Below are 13,523 nucleotides of genomic sequence, written 5' to 3' on the forward strand. Positions count from 1 at the left end.
TTAGAGCCAAGCTTAAAAAATTGAGCTCTTCAGCCTTGTGGTTCTTAGAACGAGTACCAAACATGCCTTCTGCATCTCCAATATCACTGGCGAGTTAATACAAGGAGAAGAAAAAACCACATCCAAAGGTCTCCCACAACAAAAAGTTGGTGGTGCTCAAGGATGTAAGTGCAATCAAGTCTTAAGTGGGTTTTGGTGATGTTGACCACATAATTAAAGGACTAATGACTTTTGTTAAGTGTTGATAGCATATTATTTATCATGGGTGCACCAAACACTAATGGAGACCCCCAACTCAAAAGGATGGCTTGGAAGCTCAAAGAGCTAGTTTACATTTATATTTTATCTTTTGAATTTGTGTTTAGGACAAGCCATACTATTAAGGGTGATACTAAAAGTAAGCCAGGATGATCCAAATGGTCACAATACTATACACAAACATATAAAAAAACACCCAGCCTACACAAAAAGCCAGATGCTTTTCACTCTTATTCTACTCTAGCCTACACGGAACCTCCGTGCTCGGAGGCGGAGCCTCCGTGTCGTGGAGCCACCACATGTTATGGGCGGGGAGCCTCCACGCCCTTCCTAGTCGACCGTTTTATGGGAGCTGTGGGAGGTATTTATACCTCTCCCACACTCCCCCAATGGTCATCTTCTACCTCATTCACTCCCATCCGACCAGTAGCTCTCCTCTCTCTCCTCTATTGATGCTCCCTACCACTTTTGTCCAAAGCTTTGTGATCATCTGAAGTGATTGTCTCCTAGAGAGAGAGAGAGAGAGAGGAAAAGGTAGAGAAGATTAAGATCCACCCCATCTTGAGTACTTGGTGAAGCCCTAGCCGCCCACAGTGTTTATTACTCTTGGAGCTTGGGCTCTTGGCTGACTAGAGGTTGCCTAGGAGCTCCCAATCGATTATGGTTGATCGTTGGGAAGTTTGCATTGCCTTTTGTGACTTAGTGGAAACCTCAAGCTTAGTGCCTTGGTGTTGGGTTTGAGAAGAAGTGTGAGTTGAAAGAGACTCCATAACCTTAATCAATTTGCAATTATGTATATGGTCTTCAGGTTCCCAAACAACAAATCAAATGCTTCTTGCACCACCAGGGTTATTGTTGTTGCCAGTTTGCATTGAAACAACCTATGTACGCATGAATGATGTCAATGCTCTTGGAAGTAGTGAAGCACATTGTTTCTGATGAAAATTATTAGGCCAGTCTTAGTGGATAGTTTCATAGCGATGTTTTTCAAAACTGTAATGTCATATAGAATGAAATGAAACTTGGATGAAACACCCACTCTCAATATAAAGTTTCATTCTATAGTTTTATAGACATTTAATTTCAAGACTTATATAGAGTATTGTTGTTAGATATTCCAAGCTCAATTTGTTCCGTTCTTCACTCCGGCTATAGATAGGAAACTTGGACTCGATCTTAGCCAAATCGAGTGCGTTAGCTGTAGATTTAGCAAGTAGTGGTGATCGCGGCTTGCTGCGCTCTCATCCGTAGGATGGCGTGGACCAGTAGGAGCCCATGGCGTGGACCAGAAGGATAAGGACCTTGGCGGCCATGTAATCTTTTCCTATTTATGTTCGCAAATAATAGAAGAAAAGCTGTGCTGTTGCAGCACCAAAAGCTTGCCGAGTTTCCACTGTACACACGTGTGTTCACCAATTGTTCTAGGGTCATTTTCCTCGTCTCCGGCGACCGGCGAGCAGAAGACTACAATCGTGCCAAGAGGCTTCTTTCTCTTATTAAATACACGGTCATATCATCAAAATGCCCATGTGGCAATCTAATTAATGCAAATGAAACTCACATAAAACTCTCACTGAGACTAGTCTTACTCACATGTGTCTATGAAGTATAAGCCAAAAAAAAAAAAACACCATACCAGTTCAATGGCCAAAGGCACATATGCTGCAATTTAAAACATCTCAAATTGATTTGAAGTCCTCCAAAGGAACCAATCATTGACATAATAGTGTTTGCAGTGCGTCAAATGTGAATAAATATCTACATCTCAAATTTGGCGCACATCTGGTGTGCGAGAAGGCAGTGCTCTTAACATGTTAGTTAATTTCGTTCATTGTTTGATGACGAGCTCCTTCACAAACTCGACCACCTTGGGCACATCGACCGTCCATGCGACCGAAATCGGCGAGTAGCCAGTCCATGGGTTCTCTGAATTCCACCTACACACCAACCAACGTGATGTGGTAGCAAGTGACGGTGAGCTACAATCTCTAAGGTTCAAAAAAAAAAAACGCAAATCATCGCTTACTTCTTCAGCAACATGTCCATGGAAGTATGCCCGACGCAGATGCCCTGTGTCTCCACCCTCACTACACCCTTCTTGAACGTGAACATCTCCGGACAAACCAGCGCGGCAAAGCTCACCGGATCATGTAGGAAAATCACTGACCGAAACCAGAAAGATGAGCTCAAAAAGTGTCCTGACTCTGAAGATGGCAGCATATAGGTATATAACACAAAGCTATGTATTGTTGTAGCATACCAGGAGCACCATAAGACTTGATATGCCAGTCCAAGTAGAACTTGCATACGTCGCATAAGAACTGTGCGTGCTTCCCTTTTGAGTTTCTTAGCTCCAGGAGATCCTTATCTGCAAGTATCTCAGCAGGTTCAGTACCTCACATGACACATGGTGACTGAAATCAGAAGGGGTGACCATATTCGTATTTTTTCAGGATTCGGGGAAGATCAAGGACCTGTAAAGCTAACTTGCGTTGTGATGTTGAGGCCAACCACGTAGATGTCTGCCCCAGAAGTGAAAACTATATCAGCTGCCTCCGGGTCGTGGTGAATCTGCAAGGGTAAATGAAGACATTACGTTAGGCCTGGGCAATCACCATTAAGATTTCTGGTTGCACACTGACATGCATGATTGGCATTACATTTGCTTCAGCCGAAGGGGTGGCATTTCCAGCTGAAAAAAATGCTCCACCCAACACAACAATCTTCTTAACATTTTTCACAAAGGATGGATCCTTCTTGATGGCCTGCGAAATATTGTAGCATAATCACCACCATCAACAATCAATCATATATTCACTATAACTCTCAAAATTCTCAAGCGTCAGAAATAGCATACCAATGCTACGTTTGTCAGAGGACCCACCAAGAACTCAGCAGCACTTTCCTCAACTTTCTTGATAGTGGGATCGGGAAGCTCTATATTCCCGAGGCCTTCAGATCCATGAACAAAGTCGGCAACATCCGGCTTTCCTCCCTATTAACAACCCAAAGATGTGAACCATTCCATGCCACGTAGCTGAATGAACTACCGAACTCAGGAGACGGTATCAAGGTCGCTTTCAATGGACTTGACGTCAAATGGTACAGACATCAGGCAATGCAGATTTCTGTGATACACAAAAATTTTCAGACTTGTCCTGGTTCCTGACTTCCAGGTTGAACTATTTTTTTTTAAATTTTTAATGAAAAAATAATGATTGAACTGTAAACTCCAATGGACACATTTTAATAATGTAGACTATCTAGTTCATTGACTCTTTCACTATGCCTTTGAACCTAGTGTCATCTGAAGCTATACAGATTTTTCTCTGGTGCTACAACTGTTCGGAAGATATGGAGGAACAAATTGCAAAGTAGGTAGCATGAGCAATACCTACTGGAACCTCTGGATGGCCTGCCTTCTCGCACTGTTAGCATTCCAGAATCCAGATGAAGGAACGAAGTGGAAAAGGGGCAAATTTGTCATGAATACATATCTAATACTGCCTGCCAGGATCAAGGCATTGCATGTGGCATGCTCCGTGGCGCAGTTGCCGAAAATGGTGATGAGCCCTAGGACTTGCACGCCCGGCAACTGGAACGCCATCATGATCGCCACGCTGTCATCTGGAATCAGAGGATGAATATGTTATTGCAAATTCTCCATGATGACATCACAAAAGTTTAAATGTTTGCAGGTAAATCTGAGGTGAATATGTGATGCTGGTCACTGGTCAGTGTCCAGGCACGCAAATTCTCTATGGTGACATCACATTTGCAGGTTAATCTAAGATGAATGAACATATAATGGTGGTCACTTGTCAGTGTCTAGGTGACCAGGTCTGCAAATTCTCCATGACGATATCGCTACCTCTTTAAGAAAGAGTGACATCTTTTCAAAATACAGAATCAGAAAGAGTGACATCTTTGGTCCGTCTATTATGTATATTAAAAAAGGAAAAAGAAAAGTGGTAGAATGTTTTGGTCCCGCATTCTGCAGTGGGGATATTCATGGACAGTGGGGAACAGGTCCGATTCAGTAATCAGGACTATGAGCGGATATTCATGGACTCCGATGGAACCAAACCCCCTGGCAGAAAGTGCTGCGTATATGTGCAATGCGCAGGCATAAAAACATGATCCTAAGCTACCAGATAAGTAATTTAGTGGGAAGGAAAGGCGAAGGACTTTTGCAACCCATCTGAAATGTTCAGTTAGTAATTTCCTAGTGGGAGCAGAGGTGAGAGAATCCCCACGAATCAGAATTCAGAACTGGTTAATTTCCTAGTTGGAGCAGAGGTGTGAAAGTTCACTTAGGAATCAAGCGAGGCATGGCAACGAACATCCACCTAGCACAATCTGAATCTGAAGGAGTGTTCTATATATAGCGAGGAAAGAGAGGAGAGAGTGCGCACCGATGCCGGGATCTGTGTCGATGATGAGCTTCATCTCCTCCCGCTCGTCACTGCGGTGGATCTGCCCGTTACCGGCCTCCATCTCAGACTCCGATCGTCCCCTTCTTCCTCCCTCCTGTCTCGTCGATCCGTTGAGGCAGGCAGGCAGGCAGGCAGACTGGACTAGGTAGGGAGGATCGGAGATGGTGGAGACGACAATGATTGATCGAATCGATTGCGAGGGAGGAGGAAACGGATCGGAGAGGCCGCGGTTGCAATCTCGCTGGTGTCGTGTCGTGTCTCGCTTGATCGACAAGGACAAGTAAGCAACGCAAGGCCAACTGAGCAAGCACAGAAGTTGTGTGCTGCTGGCTCATACTCGTACGTTGGTTGGTGGAGATGCAAACGTCATGTGATGCCGACAGATCGACTGGCCGTTGTGCACTGCTGGCTCATGGTCGGCGAGCCGTCCGATCAGAAGCCGACAGACGGACGGACGGACGGCGGATCGGAGATCGGGACGCGTGAGGCTGAGGCTCTCTCTCCGTGACGTGCACGATGGATCCTACTCAGCACCAACGCCAACGCGTGCGTGAGAAATGCCGCTTTATCTCGCTCTGCCTGCCATCATCTCCTTTTCCTCTTGCCATGCGGCATGCGCGGCGGACGATTATCATCATTTTTTTTATAAATGGCAATTTTATTAGCAGCAAGATGCTGCGATGATGGTGAAGATATCAACATTTACAGAGTTTAAAGCCACCACAGAGGGACAGCTGATTACATGAGTTGCATTGTGTTACGACGTCGAAATTGATCCGAATCAAACACCAACATGGCTTTGGACGTCCAGGCCACTGCGGATTGAAGAACGCAGCAAGATGTCACACTTTCACGGTGAAGAACGGAGGAGTTTACAAGCAAACCACTAAAGGATAACCAATGTGCTTACGTGACAAAGAACCGGCTAGTTTTTAGGCAAACTAGTAAAGAAACTGTCGAAACTCTCGCCCAGGAGGGACCCCGTCAGGACAAAGACGTCGCCGGATTGCCCTAAGTCGGCCGGCAAGCCTATGACGTCATTCTTGGTCATCGGATCAAGGGATGAACACATGGGGTTAGAGAAGAGGGTAAAATGGTTGGAGTAGAGGTAGTAGATTGATTTGTTTGACGATTGGATAGAAGGGAACTCAATCAGCCATGATACTCTCATATATATAGAGGAGGATGGTCTTATCCTAGTAGGAAACCCCTCCAAGACTTATTTCCAAGTTTCCCACGAGTTTGAAATAGCTTGGATCGGAATTCAAAAGGCCAGATTCGAACAGGGTTTTTAATTAGGTCTGCCGGAAGTTCTGACCTCCGCCGGAACTTCATGGAGTCAGAACTTCTAACCTTTGTCAGAACTCCCAACGTGGGGATAACCACGGGTAACCGTGCAGGTTTTTTCTAGCTTCCCGAAAGTTCTGACACCTATCGGAACTTTTCACATTCAGAACTTTCGACTTGGGTCAGAACTTCCGGCAACGGAGCAATCTTTCTGGGAGCATAACTCCTTCATCTAGACTTCAAATTGGACGTTCCATATATGTTTTTTGACCATCTCGATGAGAGAAACGCAATGATGTAGTCCGTTTCATATTTTGACAACTTCACAAAATGGACAATTTTTGTTGTCAACATATGCCCCCCTGTTTTTTAGGTGAATGATGTTTGAACCTGAAAACACTTAATCAAACAAAACCAAACAACGACGATACCCATCTCATCGGCTGCTCAGCGACTAAGGACGATGTATACATTGGCCATTTTTGTTCTAAGGGCGATACATATATCGGACATTGCTTGGAGAGCACTTAGGTTTCTTGCCAAACACTTAGAAAGTACTTTTTCAAATACCTCCCGTTGATTGCTCTCGTGAGACTTTACCTTGCAATATCTCTAGCAGATAGGAATTACTGAATATGGCTTTAATCACCTTGTAAGGACCCTCCCAATTTGGTGACCACTTGTCAAACCGATTGCACTTCGATCTATTTGGAAGTATGGTTTTTGGAAGGATTTGATCTTGACTTTCTTTTTATATACCTTGACAACTCGAGCCTTGTCTTTCTCTATTTCCTTGAGAGCTTTTAATCTCACATCAGTCACCTCATCGATATTATCCGTCATCAAGTTATGATACACAACAACAGATAAATCATTTTGTTTAGCAAGTTTGTATGCATCCAAATTCACTTCGACAGGTAACACGGCCTCTTGACCATATACCAACTCAAAAGGAGTAACTTTTGTAGCACCATGCCTTGAAATATGATGTGCCCATAGAGTTTCAGACAAAACTTCATGCCACCTCATTGGATTTTCCTCAATGTTCTTCTTGATAAGCTTGATCAAAGTCTTATTGTTAGACTCAGCCTGGCCATTAGCTTGAGCATAGTATGGAGATGAATAGAGCAACTTAATCTTATATAATTTGGCAAATTCCCTCACTTCCTTATACACAAATGATGTCCCCTAATCGGTAGTTAACGTTTGAGGGATGCCGAATCTATGAATAATATGCTCAGTGATGAACTCAATTACCTCTTTATGTGTCATATTCTTCAAAGGAACTGCCTCGGTCCACTTTATAAAATAATACGTATCAACCAACACAAAACGATGTCCCTTTGAAGACGGGGGATGTATTTGGTCAATAAAGTCTATCCCCCAACCACGAAAAGGCCATGGTTTGATGATAAAATGAAGCATAGCAGTAGGCACAAGCTGAATATTCCAAAACTTCTAGCACTCTTCGCATCCCTTGTAGTGATGAAAACAATCGGCTATCATAGTAGGTCAATAGAAACCGGCTCTACGCAATAACCACTTCATCTTCAGGGCCGATTGGTGCATACCACAAATGCCTTCATGAACTTCTCCCATTGGCAATCTTGATGATTGGACCTTCTTTAACCGATTAGTGACATTTGCTTCTGCTACCTTCTCATATTTAGCTAGAAGTTCCTCGAAGCTAAGCTTCGGCCTTCTACTTCTTTGTTTGTCATGGCCTTTACCTCCATCAACTTTATGAGCATCCTCATTCTTCTTCCCATCTTGATAGACATGCTCCAAAGATGGATTCTTAGCCAATTCTCCTCGCTCAACGGGATCAATCGACTTTTGCTTTAGTTGGAGAGATTTCACCTGCCCCCTGTGTCTTCTGGAATTGTGAAAATTTTGCTATCCTCTCGAATGTCTTCTATTTGCAATTCATAGACAACAACCTTGTCTTCACTTGAGGGCTCCACATCTCTCTCTTGGGCATTCAAGCCTTGATCTTTGAGTGAATCAGCTAATGCAAGTCGATTCGAAACCTGTTTGCCATTAAGACCAATTGAGTCTAATTGGTCCATTTGTTGAGCTTCAGAAAATCTCAATCATCCTTTATCAATGGCCGATTGGATCACTCGACGGAACATATTTCAATTAGAAGTATTATGATCAAAAGAATTGTGCCATTTGTAATATATAAGCTCTACTAAATTTTTAACAGATGGCAAAGCATTATGATCAATGATTCTAATAAAATTATTCCTGAGCAAGATTTCAAAGACATGATCATAAAAAGTAAAGTCAAAGGTGTACTTTGATTTCTTTAGCCGTTTCTTTTGTGGAGTCGGCTTTAAAGCTAGGCAAACGAATGGATTAGATTTGACATCAATCCATTCGGCCACACCTTTGCCATTTATTTAGCTGCTTTTGAGAAGCTTTAACTTTGACAAACTAGAACTATCGGCCTTGCCATATGGCACAATGTGATGGCCAATAGAATCTAAATTTATTTTTATCATCAACAAATAAAATGCCATTCTCAATCGGTCTTTTACAATTATTAGCAAGGATATCTCTAATAGATGCAGAAATTGAAATAGTATGACCGGATTGAAATTTGAGCAAAATATTTGTGTTTGTACTTTGTTGATCATGATGCAGAAGTGCACGTCCTTGATTTGAATGATGTTGCTCTTCATCTCTAGAGAACGATCAACAATAGGTGTCGAATCATTTGAAGATGCATCGGCGGCTGCTGGAACTGAGAAAGTTAGCCGACTGAAAATTGGCTAGGCCAACTTGGGCACCAGCAGGGGCAGTCGGCCTAGCCGACTAGGAAGTTATCCTTGCCGACTCAGGGAAGACGGTAGAGGTAGTCAGCCTGGCCGACTGGGAGTCAACCTTGTCGACTCAGGACAGGCAGCAATTGTAATGCCCTAGAGTCCAAATGGCTCAGATCCACTCTACACGCTGAGCGAACCACACCTACCACCATTCCACTTACGCTTTCGTCCTCGTTTTGCGTAAAAGGATTAACCCAAGGATGGTGGAATGGACTTTAGAAGCCTTATATGTTGGTCTATCCCACCTTTAACAACCAACGTGGAACTAAACTCTCCACAATATCTCTTTAACTTGCATATGGGCCACTATGGGCCAAATTCCAAACTGAGTCGGATGTCACATACACCCCCCTCAAAGGAACCGACGTCCTCAAAGGCCCAACACACCCACAACCGGACAAACGATGATCAGGAATGTTCCCTCTTAGCACACGCAACCGTGTGCCCAGTGCCGGCACATGTGCCATGCCGTGCACGCACAGGGCCTACAAGCGCAATGAACCCCATGTTTGCGCCCCTAGCCTACACGCGCCTGTGGCCGTGAAGGTCGGCTCTGATACCATTTGTAACGCCCCAGAGTCCAAACGGCTCAGATCCACTCTACATGCTGAGCGAACCACACCTACCACCATCCCACTTACGATTTCATCCTCGCTTCGCGTAAAAGGATTAACCCGAGGATGGTGGGATAGACTTTAGAAGCCTTATATGTTGGTCTATCCCACCTTTAACAACCAAGGTGGAACTAAACTCTCCACAATATCTCATTAACTTGCATATGGGCCACTATGGGCCAAATTCCAAATTGGGCCGGATGTCACAGCACTAGACTTAGACGGCTTTAAAGTTGGCTCAGCTGATTCTGAGCAGGCAGGTAACCCTCCTTTCTTACTTGTAGGGGTTTGATCTCCATCAATGATGTAATAATCACTAGATAAATGTACAACCCCTTTAGCTCTAAAAAATCAAGTCTAGCTATTTTCTGGCATTTTTCATGCTTTTCTGTAGCAAGACTTATTTTTGAGATGTGATTGATGCGGAAAGGATACTATGTCGTTCGGCTTCTGTAGCCGAACATTAGCTCACAACCAAATCATTTTTTTCTTTCATGCCCACTAGCAATACTTTTTTAGCCGATGACTCAACTGTAATTGACCTTTTCTCATTGGCCTTTCTAAAATATTCATAGAATTTCTCCTCCAATTGAGACCATGAACCAATAGTACATCGGGGCAAAGATGTAAACCATGCAAATGCAATATAGGTGAGGGATAAATGAAAATTTTGTATTCTTATATAATCTTCTTTACCAGCAAAACCCAGCTGTTTGAGTTATATACTAATGTGTTCCATAGTGGTCTTATCATCTTCACCATTAAATTGATAAAAATCAGGTACCCACCAACCATTAGGAGTTTTCAAGTAATCAAGGTGTAATGGGTACGGTCTTTGATATACGGGCACCTTCTATTTTGAGGAGCCATATGGATTTCTAGTATGGGCTAAATCTTCATCGATTCGGCTTGATTTGAGAGAAACATATAAAGCCAAATCATGATTGTTTGCATGTGCACACATTGCTAGATTTTCATTGATTCGACTATAATTATTAGCAATATATGGAGCTAAATTATGAGTTTTAGTACTTGAATGTCTTGTTAAACTTTCACTAATTCAGCTATGGTCATGAGCAAAATATGAAGCCAAATTGTGGGCATTGATCTTTGCATAAGGTGTTGAATTTTTATTGATTCAGCTATGGTTACTAGTAATACGTGAAGCCGAATCATGAGTATTAGCACTTAAATACCTTGCTGAATTTTCATTAATTCGACTTGAGTTGGGAGTAACACATGAAGCTGAATTATGAATAGAAGCATTGGCATATGGTGCTGAATTTTGAGAGCAGTTAGCTAAATAATTAGCATTGTTATAGCCAATTCTCTTATTCATCGGCATGTCTTGTGGTGAAAGCATATATTGTGAGCTTATAGCCGATGAATAATGATTTACATATTGTATATTGCTAGTAGCATCAAAACTCAAAGAATTTACAACATGCATCGACTCTTGACCACAATATTCATAATCATGATGCGTATTATGAGGGGCATTAACAAAATTATTAGCTGATGTAATATATCTAGTATCATAACAGTTAGCAACACCAACATGAGAGTTCATAGAACTTGCAAAATAATTATTAGGGTAATTGTAGTAGTTTTGTGATGAACCACCTTGGTACTTTATGATTTAGAACTTGACCGCCTTGTTAAATTTTTCAATAGCAAGCATTGCAAAATAACAAACAAGAATATAAAGGGGTCAAAACCAGATGCGATCAGCCTTTTGGGCCAGATGCAACAGTAATAGCAAGCACAATAAGATAAATCAGTGAGGAGTAGGGCTAGGGCAAGAAGATTCGGCTACAAAGTAGAGCCGAAACAAATTCTTCCTAGCGGAGTCGTCAAAAAGTGTGTTGACGTCGGAAGTGACCCGAATCAAACGCAGCAAGATGTCACAGTTTCGTGCTGAAGAACAAAGATGTTTACAAGCAAACCATCAAAGGATAACCAATATGCTTACGTGACAAAGAACCGGCTAGTTTTCAGACAAACTAGCAAAGAAACCGTCGAAGCTCTGGTCCGGGAGGGACCCGTCAGGACAAGGACGTCGTCGGGTTGCCCTAAGTCGGCCGACAAGCCTAGGGCGTCATTCTTGGTCGTCGGATCAAGGGATAAACAACATGAGGGTTGGAGAAGAGGGTAAAAGGGTTGGAGTAGAGGTAGTAGATTGATTTGTTTGACGATTGGATAGATGGGAACTTAATCGGCCATGATCCTTTCATATATATAGATGGGGTTGTCTTATCCCAGTAGAAAATCTCTTTAAGACTTATTTTCCAAGTTTTCCACGAGTTTGAAATAGTTGGGATCGGAATTCAAAAAGGTAGATCCGAATAGGGTTTTTAATTAGGTCTGCCGGAAGTTCTGACCTCCGCCGGACCTTCCTAGAGTCGGAACTTCCGACCTTTGTCGGAACTCCCGACGTGTGGATAACCTCAAGCAACCGAGCTGGTTTTTTAGGCTTCCCGAAGTTCTGAGACCTGTCGAAACTTTTTACAGTCGGAACTTCCGACTTGGGTCGGAACTTCCGGCAACGGAGCAATCTTCCCGGGGCATAACTCCTTCATCCGGACTCCAAATTGGATGTTCCATATATGTTTTTGACCGTCTCGACGAGAGGAATGCAATAATGTAGTCCGTTTCATATTTTGACAACTTCACAAAATTGACAATTTTATTACCTGAGAACTGCATTTCAACTGAAGTCCTATACGAAGAGTTGAAAGCCTGAGTAGCTAGGATATGTGCCGTATTGTTCTACAATCTTTGGACCTTTAAAATCTTAGCATTGCTATGTGACGAACCATTGATGAAACTGTGAAACTCTTGCAGCCTGTTCGGGAGGCCATAAATGATCGTGGATTATTTACTGCTGGCTGGTTTGGTGTGAGAGAAAAATACTGTTCCTGGCTGGAAATTTATGATCGTTTACGAGCAAGCGAACAGGCCGTCAATTTCCCATTGTGGTGGATTGGTGTGATCGCTTCCATTGAGGAAGGTCACAAGCTGTTGATTGTCCGATAGGAACATCGGGCACTGGATTCCAAATCATGATCATCGTCATCTGCGATGGAATACCACGTCAGTCGCACGTGTGGCCGCTTTTGTGGCTTCCCCTGCTTCTTCGGTTCTTCTTCCTTTCCCGACGACCGATGTGTAGTAAAAAAAAAACACGCCTTCTCGCTGTTCAAACTTCAACTTGACCGGCCCAACTAGGTAACTTTGCACACAATTTAGAATTATTAATTACTAACCACTGCATGGATATATAATCTCTAGATCATGGATTGCATCATCAGTTTAATACGTACAACTATTGTTTACTGAGCTTTCTCTTAATGAAAAATGCTTCAACAGACGTGTTCTCGAAAAAAAACTATTGTTTACTGAGCATGATGTAACGATCGGTTGAGTATAAAGTTTTGTACTGTACCTACCGTAGACTCTTAATTATTTATACTATCTTATTAGGAGATATATAAATACATACGGCGGCACGGCGCTACCAAATTAAAAGTGGGTGGGCAGCATAAGTTTGGTAAGGATACGTACATTGGGTTTGCCAACCGTGAGGCCTGCTTGAGACGGCAAGTTGCCACATGGGAACGTGGTCGTCGTTGCCATCGGCTGCCTTTTCTAGCTCAGTGTGATCCATGCATCGATATTGGTCGTGTGATGGAATGACATGGCCAGCGACAGTAATCAAACATGCATGTTCTTGGCTTCTTGCGCATCGCGTGGGTATATATGATCAGTTCACTCACATTAACAGAGTGAGAGGGGTGACTGAAATTGACTTGTATCATTAAAGGATAGATATGCTTTTGGATCGCATGCAGCTTGCAACACTAATGTTGGAAATGTGTCAGAATATTTATTTGTATAAAATAGTCAACTTAAACACAACTTCCCACCGAGCCCAACTATTAGTATTCCCTCCGTGTTCCTAAAACAAGTCGTTTTAGACCGCAACACGGTCCCTAAAGCACAACTTTAAATTTTTTTATATAAAAATATTTATTGAAAAGTGACATATGTATATTTTTATGAAAGTATTTTTCAAGATAAATCTAGTTATATGGTTT

At 42.6% G+C, this 13,523-nt stretch overlaps 1 protein-coding gene across 1 annotated transcript; it reads right to left on the reverse strand.

Annotated features, from left to right (window-relative positions):
- Positions 1 to 1,921: 1,921 nt before the first annotated feature.
- On the reverse strand, positions 1,922 to 4,770 carry LOC136551467 (probable uridine nucleosidase 2). Its single transcript, XM_066543017.1, has 10 exons — positions 4,674 to 4,770; positions 3,770 to 3,885; positions 3,653 to 3,686; positions 3,412 to 3,440; positions 3,116 to 3,253; positions 2,919 to 3,023; positions 2,733 to 2,829; positions 2,519 to 2,626; positions 2,285 to 2,420; positions 1,922 to 2,195 (listed from the first exon to the last, which is right to left on the reverse strand). Exons 1-10 carry the CDS (start codon positions 4,753 to 4,755, stop codon positions 2,087 to 2,089), a joined length of 954 nt encoding a protein of 317 aa, XP_066399114.1. The 5' UTR covers positions 4,756 to 4,770; the 3' UTR covers positions 1,922 to 2,086.
- Between the last annotated feature and the right edge of the window lie 8,753 nt (positions 4,771 to 13,523).

The sequence above is a fragment of the Miscanthus floridulus genome, chromosome 4 (assembly GCF_019320115.1).
Source record: "Miscanthus floridulus cultivar M001 chromosome 4, ASM1932011v1, whole genome shotgun sequence".
NCBI classification, from domain to species: domain Eukaryota; kingdom Viridiplantae; phylum Streptophyta; class Magnoliopsida; order Poales; family Poaceae; genus Miscanthus; species Miscanthus floridulus.

Excerpts from the sequence above, each read along its gene's own strand:
- LOC136551467 (XM_066543017.1), bottom strand. The coding sequence starts at position 4,755 with ATGGAGGCCGGTAACGGGCAGATCCACCGCAGTGACGAGCGGGAGGAG. Across the intron at positions 3,441-3,652 it reads CCATCCAGAGGTTCCAGTAG|TTCAACCTGGAAGTCAGGAA; the intron begins GTATTGCTCATG and ends AAAAAAAAATAG. Across the intron at positions 3,254-3,411 it reads GAAGTCAGGAACCAGGACAA|GGAGGAAAGCCGGATGTTGC; the intron begins GTCTGAAAATTT and ends GGTTGTTAATAG.